This window comes from Nuphar pumila, chromosome 3 (genome assembly GCF_984573655.1).
Source record: "Nuphar pumila chromosome 3, dmNupPumi1.hap1.1, whole genome shotgun sequence".
Taxonomy (NCBI): domain Eukaryota; kingdom Viridiplantae; phylum Streptophyta; class Magnoliopsida; order Nymphaeales; family Nymphaeaceae; genus Nuphar; species Nuphar pumila.
Window position 1 is genome coordinate 6618055 of NC_143251.1, and position 24557 is coordinate 6642611.

At 37.8% G+C, this 24557-nt stretch overlaps 2 protein-coding genes across 3 annotated transcripts; one reads left to right on the forward strand and one right to left on the reverse strand.

Annotated features, from left to right (window-relative positions):
• Positions 1–8331: 8331 nt before the first annotated feature.
• On the reverse strand, positions 8332–15571 carry LOC149841778 (UDP-galactose/UDP-glucose transporter 7-like). Of its 2 annotated transcripts, none has more exons than XM_090001161.1 (9): positions 15375–15571; positions 14873–14942; positions 11167–11246; positions 10476–10581; positions 10155–10400; positions 9636–9746; positions 9343–9501; positions 8723–8866; positions 8332–8647 (listed from the first exon to the last, which is right to left on the reverse strand). In XM_090001161.1, exons 3-9 carry the CDS (start codon positions 11202–11204, stop codon positions 8483–8485), a joined length of 969 nt encoding a protein of 322 aa, XP_089857287.1. In that variant the 5' UTR covers positions 11205–11246; positions 14873–14942; positions 15375–15571; the 3' UTR covers positions 8332–8482. The 2 variants fall into 2 exon arrangements, with proteins under 2 accessions (XP_089857287.1, XP_089857289.1); XM_090001163.1 differs by having other exon boundaries at positions 8333–8647; positions 15271–15377.
• Positions 15572–17988: 2417 nt separating this feature from the next.
• On the forward strand, positions 17989–24140 carry LOC149841779 (DNA N(6)-methyladenine demethylase ALKBH1C-like). Its single transcript, XM_089998521.1, has 4 exons — positions 17989–18145; positions 18282–18442; positions 19770–20099; positions 23889–24140. Exons 1-4 carry the CDS (start codon positions 17989–17991, stop codon positions 24138–24140), a joined length of 900 nt encoding a protein of 299 aa, XP_089854647.1.
• The last annotated feature ends 417 nt before the right edge of the window (positions 24141–24557 follow it).

Here is a 24557-nt window from a genome sequence, read left to right on the forward strand (position 1 = left end):
TATAAAACATCATATTTGAGTCAACTTTAACACAGACAAATACTCAACAAAACATGCTAAACATGATCTAATGGTTAGATTTTGCATTAGGTGTTTAGATAAACGTAAAACATACATGTATATGGTGGTACATACCACTATAAAAGCAGTAATATATATATATATATATATATATATATATATATATATATATATATATATATATATATATATATATATTACTAGAGAGAGAGAGAGAGTTGTCTAACCCTTTTTTAGTCTACCAACAGTTCAAATGTGTTTTATGGTTGTTTTTCACAAATCGGACCAGATAGATGTGTTCAACAAGATACCTTGGATCATATTTTATTGATAAAACTATGATTTTTTTAAATGATAGATTATCAATTTTTAAATATTATAAAAACCTACCCAGGTTGAAATCAGACAATCCAAGAGCCAATTCATATAAAATCAAGTATGTAAATTACATATGTATGGCCAGATTTTAGCAAAAAAATCCTCCCAAAAGCCCGATAAACTGCTACCACATACTCTCTCTCTCTCTCTCTCTCTCTCTCTATATATATATATATATATATATATATCCCAAACACCCAAAATGTTTGACGCAAGATGAAATTGCACCGCTAGTAGTACATGAATACACTTTTTTAGGGCGATCAAAAATTGTTGTTAAATACCCAAAATGTGCATTTTTTTAGGATGCACACGATACTTGCCTTCCACAACACTCTATTATATATATATATATATATATATATATATACATAGAGAGAGAGAGAGAGATAGAGAGAGAGAGTAATTCGTATATTCCAAACACAAAGTGTCTGAAGATATGTTGGACGAACCATTGCCGCCACTGATTGCGCGCAATCAAACGATGATGATTCATCATTTTTTTTATACTCCAGAGATTTAGCAGTGGTCTTGACGGACGTTAAATCTCTAGGCAAAAAATTGAGATTTAGTGGCGGTTCAAAACCATCGCCAAATGTCTTTAAAAAAAACGCACCACTTTACGGCGCAGTTTCGAACGTGTTTGAAAGAAAACCCGTTCTAAGATAAGAGTTTTCCAATATACATATATATCATCGTCATCATCCTTTCAATAACTAAACCCCATTCAAGCAAAGTAGCTAAATGATAATTTGTGAGCAATTTTGGTAAATGGTACGATAATCCACTAGTTCTTGATTAATTAATAACAGCAGCCGAGTTATTGCCGATTAATCGCCTCAAAAGGGTCGCCGACAATCCACACCCCAACTCGCCCAAGGCGCCGACACCATCCATCCACACCCCTGATGACGTGGCAAAACCACTCCTCACCGAACCACTGTTTTTTCAGAATCCGGGGTACCCTTTGGGCCCACCCTCCACGTGCCATCATACTGTCCGTTGGATCTAATCAACCCGAAAACCAAGATGGTGTGTTGACTTTGGATTATGACGCTTTTTTTTAATGTTTTCCTTTTTTGATAATTTGTAAATAACCACCAAAACTTTTATCAAAGTTAATATACCGACCGTAGTTTTCATATTATTCAAATAACCACAAACTTTTGTCTAACTTTAAGCAACTAATGCCTTTTTTCTCTGAGACTGTTAGCTCAATCTTGGGGTTATAAATGTTCACTATCACGTTAAAATTACCATGTCAAGCCCATCAAAATATGTGCACAGTTTTACTTTTATACACAATGTGCATTTATTTTACTACCTTTATCAATACCAAGTGCTCATAGTTGTCTAATTAATGTCAAAGATTACTGGACCAAGGCAAGGCTTTCACCTGTAAATAAGTTTTTAACTTTTTATTGTTTAATGCCCGATGTAAAAACCTCAAGTTTTCTTTGCCTATGAGGAAGAAATGCACTCAGTTTCGGTCTCTCAGCAAGGGCCGCATATTCATATGTTTCAAACTTTAAACCTTCCTTTAGATTGGTGACATTCACGAGTTACCCTTAGGGGTCGTTTGTTTGATTTCCACCGGTGTAAAAAAAAAAAATGCATACGTAAATCCATTCACAAGAATTACATAGTAAATGTATTGTCAACACGAAAAGAAACCCATAATAATAACTGTGGACCCAACAATAAAATAGAGTTGGCATGTTTGTTTCACAGGCGGCATATGAAAATGAAGGATTTCATATATAAACCCATGCTTTCATGTATAAAGTGAATGAAACAAACAAAGCTTATAAGGCTGTTTGTTTCTTTCTCACCAATAAGAAGAGACTTCATGAAAAAGGCATCCCATGATGAAAAGGCCATCCAATGTGTGAAAAAATGCATATGTAAATCCATTCACATGAAGGATGAATCTACAATAATAAATGCATGATTGTTTCACCTGCATACGAAAATGGAGGGTTTCAAATATAAACCCTCATTTTCATGTGTAAGTTGGGTGAAACAAACGAGCGTAGCTCTTGTGAACAGATCATGGGGTTATTTGCTTAACCCTGCAAAAGTTTTGAGGGTATTTGTAAAATGAAAAAGATTGTGGGGTTTATTAAATAGTCCTAAATTTTGATTGTATTTTGAAAATAACCTTTTTTTGTGTGTGCGATTCGTTGTAGTCAATTCATTAATTTTCTATTGGTAACATGAAAACTTGGTTCCAACCAATGTTGCAAGTAGCCCTGAATCGTTTGGCCAACGATTCAGGTAAATAGGCTGATACCGATTCTCAAGTGAATCGTCTTAACACAGCTAAAAAATAAATAAAATGCATTTCATGTCAATCATAACATATGACGTGTGTTAAAACCATTACAATAATATTAAAAATTAATTTTAAGTATTTTTTTCTATTTATTAAAAAAATAGTAGACTCAAGTTAATATCGTACAAATTTCTTCCCATACGATACGATATCAGCAGATACGCACTGATACTGACAACATTGGTTCCACTTCCAACCCACCGACAGGCTGCTATTTATTATAGTAACAAATTTTCCCACGTGGCGTGATGAGGTAAAAAAATTTCATTCACCAGCCAATCGTCGACCAGAGCTTTCTCTCAAAAAATCCTAATTATTGGCACGCTTGGACCCGCACGTGCCTCTCATGTGCTTTGCCCTTGGGTTGGGCGACACGGGAGGCCAGGGACAAATAGACCATGCTGGGAAACATACTTGCTAAGGTGGGTGGGGTCCCACAACTTATTGATGGGCATTTTGGTCATTTAGTGATGCCAACTTTGAGATATGGATGGAGGACCATCTGTCAATTTTACACATAGCATGTGCAAAAGGTTATGACCATTAATGACCCATGAGAAACATGAACCCAAGTTTTTGACTTACAAAAGTAATCAAACTAAACACAAGCTCAAATTACTAAAACATTAGAGGGTGTATCCCAGGTTTAACGTGCGAATCAATCAATTAAACTAAACTCAACATACTAAAACATCTGTGTGTGTGTGTGTGTGTGTGTGTGTGTTTTAGAGAGCATCAGATCTCACGATAGATCTTGGGGTTTGAGGTAGGGCTGGGGAACAAGTCAAGCTGCTCGTGGCTCGGCTCAATTTTTTACTTGTAAAGTGCTTGTTCAAACTAGTAAAATAGCTCAGCAAGTTGAATATAAACAATAGATACTTGACTTGACTTGATTCATATAAGCTCTTTATGTATTAAAAAATATATTTTAAATATATTTTGCCTATATTTTACATGTAATTTTTTTAATCCTGTTTTTTTCAGCTCTAAAACAATGCATTTTTTATAAAGAAGCCATCTCAAACTCAGCTTGTTTAACTCGGACTCATTATGAGTATGAACTTGGCTTGGCTTGTCACAAGAATGAGTCAAGCCCGAACACAAGAGGCTCAGTTTGTACAAACCAAGAATCAGATCCCACCAATGTGCATCAAGTTTATGCAAAATCCCACCTCCAAAGTCTAGATCCAAGTGTTTCAAACACTGCCTAAGGGTGCATTCAATCAGAATTGGATTCACACAGCGAACCTCGTACCCTTATTTCTTGACGACCTGAAATTAAATTTTCAACACAAGCTAAAGATATGTAAATCTCAAACCAAGGTATTCAAGCGCACCCTAACAAACTCCAAAGATATGGACGCAAATAGGTCAGACCCAAGATGGAGGTTTTGCAAATTTTGGTTATTCCAAATCTGATCAAATCCAATTAAACAATGTATTTAGCTGTTACGGATCCAAACCATTTGCTTCCCTAAAGCACAAGCTCAGTGATAATCGCGAGGTAATCATGTTGGTACATGAAATACTGTTTTAAACTAAGAAAAGCAAGCCCCAAGTAAGGTTAGCGTAGTGGGGGTGGGGCCTTGGCTGCTAGATGGGCAGTCAAGGTTCGATTCCTATGTGCATCACCCCTATGCACAAGTCAATGCATAGCATAAGTCCCGGGGCAAGGGTGATCCTAGCCTCGGAGTTTTACGCAGCAGGCACGACGACCATAGGTATGAGAAGCTGAGCTAGCATGACCAGATCTTCATGCTGGCTGTGATTTCTTCGGGTTATAAATTAAAAAAAACTGAGAAAAACAACCTGTGTGTGTGGAATTAGCAAAATGCCTCAAAATAGCCAGAGAGGAGTTCAAGCAGCCAAATGCATTATTTTATTGCACGTGAATGTGTCTTTGCATGGGATACTCTATGGACACAACCTAAGCGTGCATGCACGCTGGCAAGAGAAAAAGGAGGTCCCAATTGACAATGATGCAGTTTGCCCCCCGTCTTATTTATGGGACCCAGTATAAATGAACGCACGAGACATACAAGTAAAGGTGAGAGAGTAAAAGACAAGGCTGGCTTTTGATACCAAAGTACTCGTGATATCCAACGCAGAGTAGAACTGTCTTTTTACTTAAGGCTAAACCTTTCACCCCCTTTCATATTTCTGTTATTTAAGATCTTTGTTGTAGCTCATGACCATCCCCCTTTTATCTCTCTCTCTCTCTCTCCATATATATATATATATATATATGGTCCTAACCGTTAGGACCTTATGAAAATTGTACTTTCAAGTATTTATAGATGTGTTTATCATCATTTATTCAATAAAAACATATATTTGATTAAGATTTTTTATGCTCAAATGTGAATTTTAAAGAGGTAAAAAAAAACCAATGTTTAATATTATAAAATAAAAATATTTACATTTTTATATCAAATTGTTTCTTAGTAGATAAGCAACGATAAAAACATCTAACAATCGAGCAAAACATACTTAAAGATATGATTTTTAGAAGATCCTAACGGTACCTAACAACCACCCCCGCCATAACCCTTATCATCAACCACTACCATTGGCAGAACCCTTGAGGCCTCTTCATTGCCTACTGGAGAGTTACATGATCCAAGGGTGCCTTTTTGGGTTTTGAACTGTGGCTGTCTCGTAGCAGGTGACAAACAATGGTCAGCCCTAGCTGGGAAAGGCAGAGCCCTTGTAGGATCAATGATAAAGCTAGTCAAAAGAGATTCTAAATGAACCAATAAATTGCAAAACCAGTCTGGCAAAGAAGCCTTCTACACTGCCTAGCAAAGAATCCTTCAAACTTGTGTAACAAACACTGAAACAGAAACAAAAGGAATACTCTCTCTCTCTCTCTCTCAAAGCACTAGAGTGTGAGACTGGAGATGTGCCTTCACTTTAGCCCTTTTGTGCTGTAATTTCTCCAGGCACTGTTCTATAGAAAACAATGGGCCAGGTCATAAATACCACCAATCTCAAACAGATGGTGCATACGGAGGACGGTTCTCAATAACTCCTATATCACACTTCTATAGGACAGTGACCTCATTGAGAGGAGGAACTCTGTTGCTTTTTCCTCTCTCCTTAAATGGGCAAAGCTTGCCTATCTTTCAAAGGAAAATTGATAACTGTACAAGATGCGTGAGCAAGATGGACAGACAAACTGCCAGAAGGGCCTCAACCAATTCCATGAAAGCAAATAAATGATACATCATAAGACTTGTGATACACCCCCACACTCCAAGTCTCCAACCATAAGGGTTGGCTGAAACAAAGAAACGCCGTTTATTCTTCATGCTTCTAAGGAATTTTGATAAGGTTAGATCTGTAGGGCTATCAACGGGTCAGATTTGTATCGAGTACCTGACTTAATTCGAACCCGAATTTCCAAGTATCGCCATAAAAAGTGCAGACCCAAATAATATTTGAGTCAAACCCCAATCCTACCCGAGCAATATGAAGGCCGGCTTTGGTTATGATTTTTGCTGGGTATCCGACCCAACCTGGCTTTTTACCGGGTACCTGATCCAACCATTGTTTTATATGTATTTTTAGTACAATTCATTATTTGGGCCTATTCAGGTACACCCTGATGGGTCAGGAAGCCGACCCATTGACAACCCTACATTTGGGAGCTTCCCAACAAAATTCCACAGAAAACAGATCTTCCCTTCATCTCGCATGGCTCCTCTGATAAAATATGTACTCTTTTATTCTTTGATTTTGTTCCCGCAGTATGTATAAGGTCAAATCTATTCAGGATTACTAACCCTTGACTTCTCAAGGAATCCTTCAATGGATTCAAATGGTAAAATTAAAAAGTTATTGACCCAAGGGGTTTGATAAGGCCAAGACTGTTTGACAAACAGTCTAGGTTCAAATCCCATATGGGTGTCACCCCCTGCTTAAGCCAAAGCTTGGCGACTCCCTTGGGTCGAGGGGTAAGCCCTCAAAGTTTTACGCAGACATGAACAGAGACCGTAAGTACGGCAGGCTGAGCCAACACAGCTAGGTCTCTATGCCTGGGGTGGTTTCTCCAAGTAAAAATCAAAAAATAAAAATAAAAAGTTATTTAATTGTATCCACCAACATGTTTCTCAAAGTTAATATCATGACCCCGGTTTTCACACTTTTCAAATGACTTCTAAACTTTTGAGTCTTTTAGACAAGTACCTCTATTTCTTTACTGTTGATTATGGAGTTAAAATTACCATGTTTCCCAAGTAGAAACGTATATATAATTTCTACACATTATCTGTTCTGCTCAACGTAAACTTATCCCATAAGAAACATCACATGTTCATTGCCTTTTAACTGTTGAAGATTAGCATGGGAATGCAAGGTTTCTATTAGCCAACGCTCTTGTTGATTGAGACAACCAAGTGGGGATGAATTTAAATGTCGGAATTGGAACTGAATGAGCTATAGTAACTCTGTACGAGTAACCCAAAGGGGGCTCCGCGTGGTTGGTAGGAGCTGTCAGTGTATGTCTCCTTGTGGTGGGATGTTGCAGGTTCAAAACCCAGTGGTACGCTGAATAGTAACTGGTGGGGTCTGACTAACCCCAGCTTGCCTTTCCAAAAAAAAAAAAAAAACTCTGTAAGAGTAAACTGGTCAATTTGATATACAAGTTTAGTGGCAGTTGCTCATGGGGATATTCCGTAACCCATTTTGATAATTGAAAAATGAAATATTTTTGGTAGATATAAAAGTTTGGTGGTAATTTAAAAGCTGCAAAATTAGATCTGCCAACACTCTTGATGATAATCAGGGCTGATCTGACAGCCCACCTTCCTGGCCTTTTCGTACCTGTTGCATTAGAATGTTTTTGCATGGTGTTACGTATATCATCAGATAACAATAATCCCATAGGTGACTTCATTGGAAATGTACAGGAAGTTTTATTATCTAACCAACCAAAAATCATGTTACAAAGGATACACTGCTCCCATGTCGTGTCATTGAGAATTTACACAGGCACCTAATTTAAGGCAGAATTATGTGTAACAACCTACGTCTTAAAACTTTTAAGATAAGCGCCTGTCTTTTGGAGAAATTGCTCAAATAACCGCCTACATCACTTTTTCTTGCTAAAGTTTCTTGTTTGGCTTTAACTGTATTTTTTTTCTTGAAGACGAACCCTCACCAAAGCGAGAAAAACCCCGGGTGGGGTGGCCCATGTCTGAAAGCTAAGGACACACCCATGAGTGTGCCGGTGGGGTTTGATCAGGTGCCTTGATCTCAGCACCCACACAACCACCCCGCTGGCCACAGGGGTCACTTTAACTGTAGTACAACTACAAAAAGTGACATTCAGTCATTTAAAGAAAAGAAATGGTTGTGTCATTTTAAAGAGTGAAGGGATGGAAAAAGTAACTTAATGAGGGTTTTGTGACAATTTGTTGAAAAGATAGGTACCTATCTGAATTTTTTTGAAAACAAGGTGGTTAAACTTAGTTTTGCCATAAGTTAAGTGCTTGTACGATAAATTCCCTTATATAAAATTTACCTAATATTTTGTGTGCCACGTCCAAGCTGTCCGTGTGACAGCAAAAAATAGTTGACGCCCTTGAAGAACAAACATCACAAAGAATAATTTTTTTTTCCTTTATTGGCTTTTACCTTTTCCAAATCCATTGTAAACAACAGTTACTTAAGGTTGAATTTTGACGGATGAGCTTGCAATTCAAACAAAAACATGAAGCTGTTCGCCTTTTCAAATCAAGATTCAAATTACCTATGGTTGGATTCAACGTCTGAACTGGCCTTTCTGGGTCTATTCTTCTTCTGTTGGTACTTGGCATAAGAGTACCATATGCCACCAGCCGTGTTGATGACCAAACCAGTCACGTTCAGTGCATGCACACTGACACCACCCAGCAGCACAAACCCAAGCGTCTGAAGAGGTACAGTCAGTATCAGAATGCGGAGAATCTTAAATCAGAACAATGTGTGAAGACAAATGACGCTTACCGTGGAACCCACCCCCTTGAGAACTCCGACAATGGTCGTGGTGAGAGCAGAGTTGACTATCGTACACAAGAACATGGTGAAGTTGAGGAAAATGCCCATCAACAATGAAAGGATGAGAATTATTGAAAATGAAAAAGAATTAGCCTGTCAAAGGAAGGCAGCAACCCATTGTGTTAGGATAAGCAATCCACCATTCTAATAAACTGTCACTTACAAAATTCTGGAAATTCCATAATCTACTAAAATCCAATCATTCAAGAGTAGCGTTCAACTTAATTTTTATCTAGACGAAGCATTTCTAAGGCAAAGGAGTAATATGGGTCTATCCTATTGCAGCAGCACCATGCTCTCCTTTCAAAATGCTATTGCAGTGATAGTGACAGATTCTTATGCTCAAGGTGCACATCAGATCTAGAGTAGTTTAAAGAATAAAAATGCACAAACACTCTCCCTCTTATCTCTCTGTAGTAATCACTTGTGTTACTAATTTAAATCAGGAAAGACTAGTGCCGTTAAGAGCTTAATGTTGTATATTCTTAAGGAAAAAAGAAAAGAAAATTCTAAGTACTTCAACTATTGATTGATTGTGGAATGACTTATGACAGTGGATAGACACTGACCTTTTCAAACAAAATGGTTAACGAATTAGGGAATTCTCCGGTAGCTATAATAAGGAATATCAGAAAAGGAAGTGATAAAAATCCGTTGTAGAACATTAGTTCAATTGAAGAGAGTCCGTCCTCTGCACCAGACTTTTCCACCAGGATGAGGTACATCGTCTGAGATGTTACTACAATCATCAGTAATGCATGATACAGGATCCAAAATCTTTGTTATGAAAACATATAGCAAAATTTATTTTAAGAAAGCCTATGCGAGACAGGAACATACCATACCCGTGATTCAAACATACCTGAAAAAAAACAGAAGAAAGAGCCATGCCGTACCCAAACAAGTCAAATGAAAAATCTCCTAGTGCTGCAATGATGACTCCAACACCAATCAAGATAACTGAAAGAGAAACCTAGCACAGAAAACCAAAGGCGAAAAGAGAGTCAGACACTTGAAAGATTGTATGTTCACCAAATACATCGATTAAAGGAAGCCACCGAATGATGCTTACCATGTTCAATCTTCAATCAACAAAATTACACAGTTTTTTTGTAGTTCCACCAACAAAAAAGTACATATTGTTCATTAATTGGGCGTAAAAGACCTGACATGACCTGACCCCAGACCCAGACCCAGACCCAGACCCAGCCCAATAAGTTCTAGTCCAAGCTTAAACCTCACAAAAGTTAAGTTAGGCTTTCGGTGGTTAGGGCCATGGTTGGGCCTGTTGTGTTGGGCCAGGCCATGCTGGCCCAATATCCACCCCTAGAGTCGTGTCTATTTACAGACAAAATAAAGCAACTACAGTTACTATTATTACCTGGATTGGTGGGCGTGCTTTTCCAGTGAAAATTCCAGCAACCAATACAGCAAGAGGTGTAAGTCTTTTCAAAGCAATGTACATCGGAATGTTTACCCCTTTCAGACTTGCTAGAGCAAATGCTACGTTTGCATTGTAAAACAAAGATAGTGGGAGAAGCTTCTTTGCTGTCCTTAAGTTTATCGCTTTGGCTTTGGTAAATCCAAATACTCGACCAAAGTGAATCAGCAAAGTTGTTGCCAGTTGCTGAAACAATTTAAAACAAATGTACATTGAGTAGACTAACATGGATTATTAGGTTCAGTTTATTATGAATGATACCTGCAGAGTAAGAAGCGTCATCGAGTGCACGTATTGCATAAGAACAGCCTTGTTGATGAACACCATAGCCATTGAAGCAATTCCATAAGATAAGGCAGCAGCCAAGCTACCGTAACACCAAACAATGTCAGGCCATGATACGAGAGAGACAGAAACATAAGGAAATAGTCAAATCACTTGTAATCTGTGTGGCTGAGTAATTCATAAGGCCTCAGTCATAACTAGCCTAGAGAAATTAGAAAAACTCATAACACCAAGAATCTGAAAAAACAAAAAGAAACTAGACAACCATCAAAGTAAAGGAAAAAAAGGATTCACTATTTCACTTCTCCTTTTTAAGCTTATTCCAGAGAATTTCAGTTAATTCCTTAGGAGTTAACAAGGGGACGTCCATTCCCCTTTCTCTTCAGTATCAAAAAGAATTTTTTTTTCAAGATTTTTAGGCATGTTTTAGAGGAATTTGGCTTTAATATTCTCTGTATTTCTCTCCAAAACCAGATGACATCGTATTCTTCGGCAATTATCTTCACTTGGAAAGAGAATTGCCGCACAAGGAAGAGTCGGAGATTTCCCTCATATTTTCCAGTATAACTAGAAAAAAGTACATTTCCTTGCATCATCGGTATAATTATGACATCTCTTCATTAAACATCACTGCTTTTTGGCTAAAGAATTAAAGTCCAAAAAATACCTCATGAAAGGACTAACTTCAGAAACAGCACTATCCATGGTACTCAGTCAATAATCCACCAACCTTTGGAAGTGGAAAACCTGCAAGGAAAAAGAAAAATGCATCCAACAACAAGGGCCATATCCATCAACATACTACATGAAAGCAATACCTAATCAGCATTAAAACAAGATTAGATTGGATGACATATCTGACCATATTTCTCATGATAAAGAAAGAGGGGTTTGAAAACAAAACCAATTGCAGAAAAACAACAATATAAGAAACACAGCTTATGACCAAACATCTATAAAGTTACTGGAGAACATAAAAAAAAAATTCAAGTATTTCATTTTAATTCTCAGACTTCTACCCACACGCAAATAGAAGTGTCTGATAAACATATAATGCAGTAGCATACAAGCTAAGAAAATTGAACAGCTCTTCTTCACATAACTGCGATAGAGCTCCAAGAGTAGCCTAACATCCCACCCTATCCGTTTCCTTTTCTGATATTTATCAAAGACTGCCATGAGAGGCATCTTGACTAGGAAGCCAAGTGCCAGTCTGTAAAACCTCAAATGTCAAAGTTTAACAGGTATTTTATATCTTTTTAATAAAAAACTTAAATTACTCCGTAGCAATGCCATAATTTTGTCCTCTAACTATTGTTTGTGAAACACCAACACTTGAGAATAAACATGCAGGCTTGCCACTTAAGCCAATTTTATAGAAATGTAGTGAACACGGGTAGAGAATTTAGAGATCCACTTTGTGTAAATATTTCACAATTCCTATAGCAACCCATCAAAGGATGCTACCAGGGGCGGAACCAAGGGGGGTCGAGCAGGGGGGCTGGCCCCCCAAGAATTTACAAAATAAAAAACATTTAAGGCTTATAATGTATGTTTACACTCTCTGTTAGCTTGCAAATCCTGTTGCATCCAATCACGTTTCATACAACAGCTTCTTGTCAACCTTTAGATTTTCTTCAGCATCATCTTATGGTTCAAAATGTTTTCTTATTCTTTATCTAGTAATCTTATCTAAGTATACTGCAAACAAAGAAGCTTATTTCACTAACGAATCCATAATAACCTTATGTTTTCTACTTACTGAACCAATACCCCCGCTACACCCACTTGCATGTTGAAACCTAGTGTCACTGGTGCTGACTGCATCCTCTTTGAGCCAGGAACTGAGCAGTTCAATCTGTTCCATTCAGTTTTCATGTTAAGAGATGCATGGTGGCCATTTAGACAGATTCATCTGTGATTCCAAATGATCAAAAGAGCCCTGAGCCAAGAGGTCCACAGGGTGTAATAAGATCATTTTAGAGTTGAAACAAGGAAGAAGGTCAAAGCATGAGGGTTCATCCTTATAACCAACAGTCTCTAGGTCCACAACATTAAGATCTTGTGAACTAGGAGTCTAGGAAGGAGCATGATATAATAGTTTTGTGGCATTATGGTTGGTGGAGAAGGCAGTTGGGTCTCTATAAAATTGTTATGGCTGGTGGAGAAGGCAGTGGGAACTCCATAAATTGGCCAGTGGTGCCACTGCAAAACCCCCAACTGTGAAAATCGTATTTCATGGCAAAGAAGAAATATGTTTGTGAGACAGAATAGATTGAGAATAGAAAGCTACAACTTTCAGAGACAATGAATATAAGGGAGATATTTTGGTGTTCGAATATGTGAGGAACTGCTCAATTTTTTTAACGTCACATTGTTTGTCATTACCAACCTTGTTCAATTAGATTGGTGTAAGGATCAACATCATCAATTTCCAAAGCTTGAGTACAACTGCTATCCACCTTCTCCTCATATGTGAATCATTGAGATGCAACTTTTAGTGGGCAGATATAAAAATCTAAATGATCGCACAACAATGTCATAAAAGTGACAGCTTCTTGTGATTCCTACGACATACTACACCTATATCCAAGAGAGGTCAATGAAGGGTCGCAAGCATAAATGTGGACTCCTTAAGTCCATAAAGGCATGTCATGGTTAAGAATCATGAACTTGCATTATGTAGCATAAACAGCTCTTCCATGATCCTCATGCTTCATCAATGTCAGATCCCTTATCAATACACAAGGCTGTCTATGGCATGCATACCTATATGGGTAGATATCTGTGAATGTGCCTTTTGTTGGTGTGTCTGTCAAGACCAGTGGGTCATATTTTTCAAGGCTTAAAGAGTGCAACATCCCCTTTGTATCTATATCCTCGCAAAACAGCTTGCCAATATTCAACATTGACGCAAGCAGTTCCCATTTCATGCAAATGGTGCATGGTATACAAATTAATGCAAGTAGCTCTGCTTTCAAGCAAGTTTTAAAACAAAGTAGAAACTGTAGAATAGAAGTTTCAGTTATTTTTATTAATAGAAGGGATAGCAAAACTAAAACATGAGACAGGTGTTTGCATCATCATCAAGAAGCCTTATCTTAATTAGGTGGCCATTTCTTCACACCTAGAGCAACAACCTGAGTCACCACACAATTTCTCATATCCCTCCTCATGACATCCCTCCAAGTCTTGATTGGTCTTTTTTGTTCAACGAATTGCTTCTACTTGCATTTTACCAACCTTTTCTACAGGTGTTGTAACAAGTCTCCATGCAACGTACACAGACAAACTCCAAGGACATTCTTGATTCTTACTCGAGTAAGGACTATATTATTCTGCAAATAACATACATCAAGAAATCCTATAATGAATAGAAGATGCCACTTCACCTACAACTAATGAGAATAAACATTGGCATAAATCTAATCTAACCCAGCATTTGAAAGCGTATTTGTCACACCACATGTAGTTTTCATAGTGTGTGTATATATATAGAGTATGTGACAGCTGCCTACCGCCAGCCCACCGAGTTTTTGAAGGGTTTTTTCATGTTTTCCTTAAATCCGGCCGTACAGATGTGGTATACATGCTTGATTTTATACGAATCGACTCTTGGATGGTCGGATTCCAACACGTAGGTAGGTTTTTATAAGGTTTAAAAATCGATGGTCTCAATTTTTTATAATATTCAAGGCTTAAAAAATCATGTTTTTTTTATTGAAAAAACATGATCCAAGTGTCATTTCCTAGCAAATTACCCATGCCGAATGCATCTGCGTGGTCAGATTTGGGAAAAACAACTCGGACCCCCTTTCAGTCGTGGTAGGCTGCAGTAGACAGCTACTCTCTTCTCTCTCTCTCTCTCTAATATATATATATATATATATATATATATATATATATATACATATTTATATAATAAAAGTGCAAAACTACAAATATTGATAATATGCATGAAAATATTACCAAATTACAGAAACTTTATTTCTTTAATAATATTATGATAACTGGTATGGATTGATAAATTCACAAACAAGTCCACATCACAGGCTTCCCACATTATCAGCTACAAGAATGAGGAACAATTTCCAATTCAAATAACAGATCATAAATTGCGATAATCCACAACACAGTGTAAGATTCTTCACTCTACCATAAATAACATGGAACACCACATCTCATGGTTTATCATGTTCTAACCACAGAAATCAAAACCGAACACCCAACTCGACTATGCACTAAAAGATAACAATCCCCATTATCGGAAACCGAATCTCTCGAGTAACCAGATTCAACAAACGCTCGAGAAGGAAAAACCCATAGATGAAAGATTGTTCGATCACGAAAAGAACTAGTTAAATTACGCTCACCAGCGGTCGATTTGCTCACATCCTCCAGATACAGACACCTCCCGGCCTTAATAAACGAACTCCTTCACATCTGTATTTCAAAACCGAACATCAATCGCATCAAATAAAAAGGTACATCAGGCACAATCCGATAAAGATCCGTCTCGCGAATACAATTAAAACGCGCAAAAAATCCCTAAACCAAAAACTCAAAACCCTAAGTTCAACCTAAAACCCGTTACTCCACAAAATGTATAAACGATCAAATGAACAACCACATCTTCTACCAATCTCTCAAGAAATGCACCATTCCCCGCCGACCATCACCAGTAAAACCCCCCAAAAATCTTCTAAGAATTATATAGATATCATAATTTGAAGACAAAAAAGAAGGGAGCACACTCGCCTCAGTGACTTACACTATAAAACCCTAATTGTCCAACAGCAATAGAAATTCACAACATGAGAGAGAGAGAGAGAGAGAGAGAGAGAGAGAGAGAGACTGGTGGTGGCGGTAGCATACCCAACGAAAAAAAAGAGGGAGCGGAGAGAGAGTCGCTTCACGTGCTGCTGGAAAATTGGGGGAAAGAAAACGATAAAAATGATAAAAAAAGGATGGAGAAAAAACCAAACTCGATTTGGGTTTCCCACGGAGAAAGAAAGCGACCACAGAACGCAAATGGTAAAAAAAAATAATAATAAAAAAAAAAGAATGGAAGCGGAGATCGCAGTGGTCGCCATTTGGTTAAACGGTAGAAAGGAAGGCGATCCATGTGGCATGTCCCGTCAATAATGGGAGATCGTCTTCCCTTTCCCTTCTCGGGAGGAGACCACCTGCCCACATCCCACAGGGCTCTCGGTCATATGGTATGGACGACTTGTGAATGTCACCAAGTTGGCTGGGTGACAAGTGTTCGAAACTCATGGAACCGTTGTTTGGATTACAGGGACTGAGTTGTGTGTCGGGGCGCAAACAGCAGTGACCCATGAAGCTGACATCTGCGCAAATTATTAAATCTACCGATCTTCTATAATATTTTATAGATGAAAATGAAAAGAAATTAATTTTGCTGCAAATCTTGAATAGATCCAATATCCAATAAAAAATCTAAACAAAATTTAAAAAAATAAAAATCCAAATGGATCCTATGAACCAAAAATGCATCCAACTTTGCATCACTTTCGGATCCCACTGGCTAGAAAGGTAGAGAGCCCTTGGGGTAGACTGCCTACTTTTTTTTACTAAAAGATAAAAACAGAACCTACTGGATGTAGCAACCACGAAACTTCTACAAGAGGTAGGGTTGTGGTTTCCGCCATACTCTCGTACTCTCTTGCTGTTTGGGAGCATTGACATTGCTGTTAAATTACATTTTAGCGAACTTAAGCAAATAAAACACTTAAAAGAGGTTTTCTACAAAGCAAAACTACTTTTCTGTAAAAACAGCAAAGTCAGAAGCATGTTCTGAGCAAAAAACAAATCAGAATTCCTGAAACAAAATTTTTGAATCTTTTTGAGTTAAACTGAAAGGTTCAAACACTTTTCTTAGGAAAAATAAGAACTTAAAAGTTTTAATCAACAATTTTATGTTCCTCTGCACCTTAAACAGTAAATATTAACAAATAAGGAACTAAGTTGCAAATATTTAAAATTGAAACCCTTTTCTGAAAATTATCAGAATGTTTACAGTTTTCCTGCAGATACAGAGACTCAGGTAGCTTTTTTGAAAATTAATAAATTCTGACCACCCATTTGATATCAAGCAAAAAGGAGGCAGGTTTTTGAATTATATAAAACTCGAGCCTTAAGATGCAATTTCCAGCAAAGAAGGCCTTCCTTTTCTTTTTTTTGCAAATAATGGTTTCTTAATGACTTGAATTTTGTTTTAAACACATTAGAAATAAGGAGCTAGAGGCGTAGAATTAGGGGTGGCAATTTCTGACACGACCCGCCAACCCGCCTCTTAGGCGGGTTCGGGTTGGGCTTAAGCCAACCCGTTCAATAAACGGGTCGACCCGCATAACCCGTTTATTAAACAGGTCGGGTTCGGGTTGGGGGTATGCCAACCCGCCAACCCGGCTGACCCGTTTAATAAACGGGTTAGGCGGGTGGGTCGACCCGCCAACCCGTCTGCCGACTCGTCAACCCGCCAACCTGCCTACCTGCCAACCCAATCCGCCAACCCGACCCGCCAACCTGAAAACCCGTTTACCCGACCCAACCCATTTATTAAATGGGTTGGCGGGTCGTGTCGGGTTACCCATTTATTAAATGGGTCGGGTTCGGGTTGAGGTATGCTGACCCGCCAACCCGACCAGATTGCCACCCCTACGTAGAATAGTCATGGGACTCTGAAAAGGACAAAAACAAATTTTTTGGACAGAGAAGGCTGGGGTTAGGCAGACCCCTACCAGTTATACAACCATACCATGGGGTTCGAACTTGCAACTTCCCAACACAAGGTGACGTGCACTAACTGCTCCTGCCAGACAAGCGGAGCTCCGTTGGTAAGAAAAAAGCAATTTGCAGAGTGAGAATATAACAACTTGAATTATGACCTGTCTTGAATTGGAAAATAAATGGATATAAGTAAAATGAACAATTTGGAAATATAAAACGTGGAAAGATATGAAAAAAGAAGAGAAAATGCCTTTAAATTGGGAATCTGATGACCTCAAATTTCATCTTTTTTTTTTCTTGCCCTCAAAATGGGCGTATATGATTTACAAGCGTACATACTAGGGAAACATGGGTAATCCTAAAAAGAAAATGTTTTTTCTTTTTAACCAGTTTCTACTGTGTTTTAAGGAGCTATTATGCGTTAAATTGAATAGTAAGTATATGCTTAAGAAATGCCAGACGCTTTAATTTTCATAAGCTATGGAGTTATTGGCCATTATGGTACAGGAAACTACAATGACAAACATCTGTGATGCATTTCCTTTATTTATTTGGCTTTCTTTTCTTTCCCTTGTATGAATGATACCCCATGTGATGTGAGTTTGAGTTCGGTCAGATGTGCAGATCCCAACTGACCGCTTGGCCAGCAAGTTCCAGAAGGATGGATCTTCATCTAATCGTACTTATAACAAGACTCAAAATGATCATGTAGAACAGCGGCCTAAAGCGGAATTCCATGAAAGCATTGACATATTCCTCACCTGAGGGTTTGTCAAACAATGCCAGCAAGTCTGGAAGTGGAAGCATCTTTCATTTTGAAGATTCAGAGAGAACATTGGCTTATTCTTCACCTGAAGGCTTATCGCACAGCGTCTATGAGCCCGAATCCACAAGTGACTCCCATGTTATGGAATCCAAGAATTAATGGACAGATTCATCACCCCAAGGCCCTGTCGGGCAACACCATTTCGGGGCATCCAGTAAACTGTTCTTTAGTTCATCCATTTGACATATGTATATCTGATCCAGTATCATCTAAGAAAGTTGGGCCTGTAAAACAGCGGCCTCCTATTTTTGCTCAGAACAAAGAAAGAAGAAATGAACGAGAGCGCAGTCACAATGGTCCAAATCTTACGGAACCAAGGCCTGGAATGATTCATTTGAAGAATTATCTTAATCTTGATGATCAGGTGCATAATTTTTGCATTATTATTGTTGTTGTTATTATTGCTATTGTCTTGCTGCTTTCTTCATTTTGGCACAGAAACATGTTCTTTGTTTTCCTCTCCTTGTTAATGGTGCAGAAAAACTTATTTTGATGCATATTGTTCCATGTATTTATTGTTGGATTTTGGACTATCTTGTCTTAGTGATGAGGTGCTAATGATGTATGTTATGACATTATTTCACCCCAAAAATAAACTTCTGGTATTTTACTTTATGCTGATGTTCATGCAATTAAAGATATTCAAGAAATTGGGTGGTGTGATAAAATTCATGAAGTTATTTCAGATTGTTATTTATCAATTTCTATACTCTACTGCCCATGAGGGATCCAATTGTGACTTATCTGATGTTAAGATCTCATTGGAGCTAAGCATATATGTGCACACTCCAGCAGAACCTGAAGATTTTTGTATTTCCTCTGCTTGTATGAATATACCACATGATATGTATTGAAGGGCAGACGCAATGATGATAAGCAGCATGAAAGAAAGAGGTGTTTTCATAGTAGGTATAGTTAAGGTATAGTTTGCAACTTTTCTTTGGCTTTTGAAGTCATTATCCAAGTATATTTGTACAAGTAATTCATTAAATTTATATGTTTGGAGCTCTTTTGTGTTTATCATTCTAGAAATGAAACTATCAGCTTATGAGTTTAATCCATCTTTCTGTAATCTGAACATCAGTAATTAAGTTTAGTTATAGTCTTCAATAAATTCTTTGTTATAAAATATCTAAATAATTCATTGTCTTTGTACCGACTACTATGCAGGCCTTGATTTCATATGAAATCCACCATTATGGAATATGGAGTCATGTCAACACAGATGAATATGATTGCTACCTAACACAATGAAAGAATATGTGCATGCTTTCTTCTTGCATGTGTGTTTCTGTGTGTATGTGTTATGAACTTTGTTGCATCTATGCGTGTCTGCATGCCAGCACAAGTGCAGCTTGAGTTGTTGCAAACAAATGTTCTTTTTTTTAATCTTTTTGACCATGGTTCCATAGGACGAGTCAGGAAGATTCAGTAACAGAACCATCTGATTTGATTTGTGTATCATACTAGATATGGACATTTTAGGATGTTTTGTGCCATGATCTCTAAAGGATGAGACCCATTCATATAAACCCTTAATTTCTAATAAACATGATTCCATATTAACTATTGTATAATTCAATCTCTGTTTTTTATTTTTCCTGTAAATTATTGTTTTTCTGATTTTTTCTTTCATTCTGCTTTCTGTGTTCTAGTTTTCAATCAATAGTCTGAACTCTTTGTGATAAAAGGTTGAAATTGTCAAAAAATGCCGGCAACTTGGAATTGGCTCTGGAGGCTTTTATCAACCAGGCTTCAGCAGTGAAAATAAAATGCACCTATACATGATGTATCTTGGCAAGAACTGGGATCCAGAATCATCCAAATATGGGAATATCCTTGCTCATGATGGCACTAAACCACCTAATATCCCTGATTGTTTCAAGAGGTTGGTTGAAGTAGTACTTCAATTTTCTAATGAACACTTAAAACAGGAGGGGAAACCTAAACTGCCCACAGTGAGACCTGATATTTGCATTGTCAACTTCTACACCAAGAGTGGGAAACTAGGTCTCCATCAGGTAATCATCTTTGTGTTTTCTTCTTCGTGAGGCCATTCTATCTATTTCTTGGCAATCAAGGGCTTGTTTTGGTTTCTGTTATACTGTGCATGAACCATAATCACCATTTCAAGGTAAGTCGATAATATCGGCAAAATATTGCTTTATTTTCAAAATATCACCAAGATACATAATATTGTGATATTATCACGATAACTTAAAACATCTATTTTTATATATTTTATGCCTACTCTTTCTATTTTATTGTTTCTTTTGTATTTGAAAAAGTTTTCAGACTTGTTTCTTTATATTTTTGCTAAGAAACATAATACAAAACCTTTTATCTTTCTTATTATTCTTTACAACAACAACAACAACTATGCCTTCATCCCAAAACAATTGGGGTCGGCGATATGAACCAAAAAAGAAAATCATTCTGGGTCTTCCACATGAATCCTTCTCCTCCAATCATTTTTATCCAATGTCATGTCCTCGGTGAGGTTCAAAGCATTCATATCCTTTCCTATCATCTCCATCCAAGTCTTCCTAGGCCTACCCCGACCTCTTTTAACTAATATATTTTTCCATTTCTTCATCCTTCCAACTGGAGCATCATTAGGTCATCGCTGAATATGTCCAAACCACCGTAAACGATTCTCTCTCATCTTATTTTCAATGGGTGCAACGCCTACCTTCTTACGTATCTTCTCGTTCTAAATCTTATCTTTTATTGTATTTCCATACATCCATCTAAGCATACACATCTCAGCTACACTCATTTTTTGAATATGATGTCTCTTGGCAGCCCAACATTCTGTACCATATAGTAAAGCAGGCCTAATAGTCGTCCTATAAAACTTTTCCTTCAACCGCAATAGCATTCTACGATCGCACAACACTCCAGTTACACTTTTCCGTTTCATCCACCCAACTTTTATCCTATGATTTACATCTTCATCAATTTCTCCATACTTTTGAATGATAGATCCCAAATATTTGAAACAATCATCCACCAGTATTTCTTGCTGACCAAGCTTCACTACACTCCCATCACTACTTCGTTGCTTACTAAACCGACATTCCATATACTTTGTCTTACTCTTACTCAACTTAAAACCTCTTGCTTCCAATGTCTGTTTCCATAATTCTAACTTAGTATTAACCCCATCTTTAGACTCATCAATCAAAACAATATCATAAGCAAATAACATACACCACGACACATTTTCTTGAATTGATCTCGTAAGTTCATCCATCACTATAGCAAGTAGGAAAGGGCTTAAAGCAGATCCCTGATGTAACCCAACCGTTATAGGAAAATTGGTTGTCACCCCTCCACAAGTCCGGACATTGGTTACTACTCCTTCATACATATATTTAATTATACTAATGTACTTGAGAGAAACACCTTTCTTCGTCATTGTCCACCAGAGAACGTCCCTAGGTACTCTATCGTATGCCTTTTCCAAATCAATAAAAATCATTTGCAAATCTTTGTTCCTCTCTCTATATCTCTCAATAAGTTGTCTAAGAAGATGTATAGCTTCTATATTTGATCTTCTAGGCATAAAACCAAATTGATTCTTCGATATCATGACAACCTTCCTCAACCTAGACTCAATCACCCTCTCCCAAAATTTTATAGTATGACTCATGAGTTTTATATCACGATAGTTTGTGCAATCTTGTATATCACCCTTATTCTTATATAGATGCACTGAAGTACTCTTCCTCCACCCATTAGGCATCTTATTTGTCTGCCAAATCTTGTTAAAAAGATTTGTCAACCATTCTAAACCTTTTTCTTCTAAGCGTTTTCAAGCCTCGATAGGTATATCATCTGGGCCAATTGCCCTTTTTTATTTCATTTTCTTCAAAGCCTCTGCAATTTCTTTCTTTTGAATCTTGCGCATGAAGTCACGATTCATCTCATGAAAAGGAATTGAGAAGTCTCCAAGATTCTGAGCATGACTTCCATTAAATAGCTTATCAAAATAATCTTTCTATCTCTCCTTAATCTCCTTATCTTTGACTAAAACCCTTTGCGTTTCATCTTTGATACATCTAACCATACCCAGATCCCTCGATTTCCTATCTCTCATCTTTGCAAGCTTATAAATATCCTTCTCACCCTTTTTGCTATCCAACTTGTCATAAACCTCCTTATATACCATATCCCTCGCGTTTCGAACTACTTTTTTAGCTTCCTTCTTTGCTATCATATACTTCTCCAAATTCTCATTATCACGACTCTTACTTAGATTTCTATAACACTCTTTTTAAATCTTAATAGCTAATTTGACATCCTCGTTCCACCATGATGTATCCTTACCTAGCGGTGCACCGCCTTTAGACTCACCCAATACCTTCTTAACCACCTTTCTCATGTGACCTGCTATCTTATTCCACATTGATTCTGAATCATCCTGGAGACACCAATCAGCTTCCTTAACTACCTGCTCTACAAACATTCATTGTTTAGCTCCTTTTAGTGCCCATCACTTAATTCTAGGATCTATCCTATGTCCATCCATTTTACGACATTGTCTAATTCTAAGATCTAAAATTAGGACTCTATGTTGTGTAGCTACACTTTCTCCCGGTATAACCTTACAATCGATGCAACAACCTCTATCTCTTTTTCTAAGTAGGAAAAAATCTATCTGACTTGTATTAACCCCACTTTTAAATGTTACTAGGCGAGACTCTCTCTTCCTAAACCAAGTGTTTGCTAAGATCATATCATAGGACAAACCAAAATCTAAAATCCTTTCTCTACTTTCGTTTCTTTCTCCTATACCATAGCCTTCATGGATACTCTCAAATTCATCCCTACTAATGCCTACATGTCCATTAAGGTCACCTCCGATGAAAAGTTTTTCTCCATAAGATATCTCTTGTACTACTCCATCTAAATCTTCCCAAAATTGATGCTTAATGGAATCATCTAAACCTACTTGAGGTGCATAAACACTAATAATATTAATAATATCCGTACCTAATACTAATTTAATAAGTAAAATCCTATCACCCTTCCTACGGACCTCAACTACATTATCTATAAACTCACGACTCATAACAATCCCTACTCCATTTCTATTCCTATTTATTCATGTATACCAAATCTTATATCCCCAAGGTCCTATCACTTTTGCTTTCTCACCTACCCATTTAGTCTCTTGTAGACATAAAGTATCAATCTTTCTCCTACACATAACATCTACTAACTCTACCAACTTACCAGTTAAAGACCCTATGTTCCAAATGGCTAACCATAATTTTATGGTCTTGGACTAACTTCTTTACTCCCACCCGTTCAACAAAGTGAGGGAACCCTTGCCTATTTGACACCACACCCGAGCGTCGGTGTGACGCATCGCTTCTGGGCGACGACTTAGCAACCATTGCCCATTTATCACTGCCTCCGGGCCTATAGAGTACAACGCGTTGCTCAGTAGAAAACGCCCCAACGAAATTCTCATATTGGTTCATATTCATAAGATATGACTAAGTTTTTATGCCGGTTGTTACTGGCCTACCGCAACCCTCCTCTTTTATCCGGGCTTGGGACCGGCAGTGTATAGCTAAACAGTTATACATAGGCGGAGTTTTCAAAATTTAAAGTTTCTGAGATTTTTTTCGAGAAAAACCACTTTTTGAAAAAAAAAACTCCAAGAAAATCCCTTGGCGAGAAATTGCTGAGAATGATAATGGTGACTATAGTTGATGCAAGTGCTTGCACACCCTCACTTTTTTTTCTTGTCTCCATTTACGGTCTTGGGTAACATCAGCTCGATCTCTATAATGCAGGACAAAGATGAAAGTCCTGAAAGTATTCGGAAAGGAATACCTGTAGTCTCATTTTCCATAGGTGACTCGGCAGAATTCTTGTTTGGGGAGGACAGGAATGTAGAAAAGGCTGGGAAACTTCTTTTGGAATCTGGTGATAAGTCTAGGCTTATATTCCATCGGGTTTCCGGCCATTATACAGCTCCCAAACTGCTACTTGAGGAATTAAAGTTGTGGCCTGGACGACTCAGCCTTACTTTCAGGCAATTTTAGTAATTGTTTCTAAGTGCTTTTGCTATGAAATATCTTACCTTTTGTCCATTAGCATGTTATGGGTGAGTGACAACAAAGGCTGTGTATGATGCCCATTTGGTTGGCAATATATGAATGTTTTGGACATATTTTGTAGAAATCTTCCTCCCTTTTCTGTGGATTTTCACTCTGATGACTGGTTTTTTTTCTTTTTTCCATGAGAAACGGGAAAACCACCCCTGGGATCAGAGACCTAGTCGCTCTGGCTAAGCCTGTCTCGTACATACGGTTGCTTTTCCAACGGTGTAAACCCATTGCTTCGGCACGAACAAGGAGCATAATGGTCTTGCCTTTTCTTATAGGCTAGGGGCTGATGCTCGTGGGAATAGAACCTTAGACCACCCACCTAATAGCCAAAGCCCCCCTCCCACTACGCCC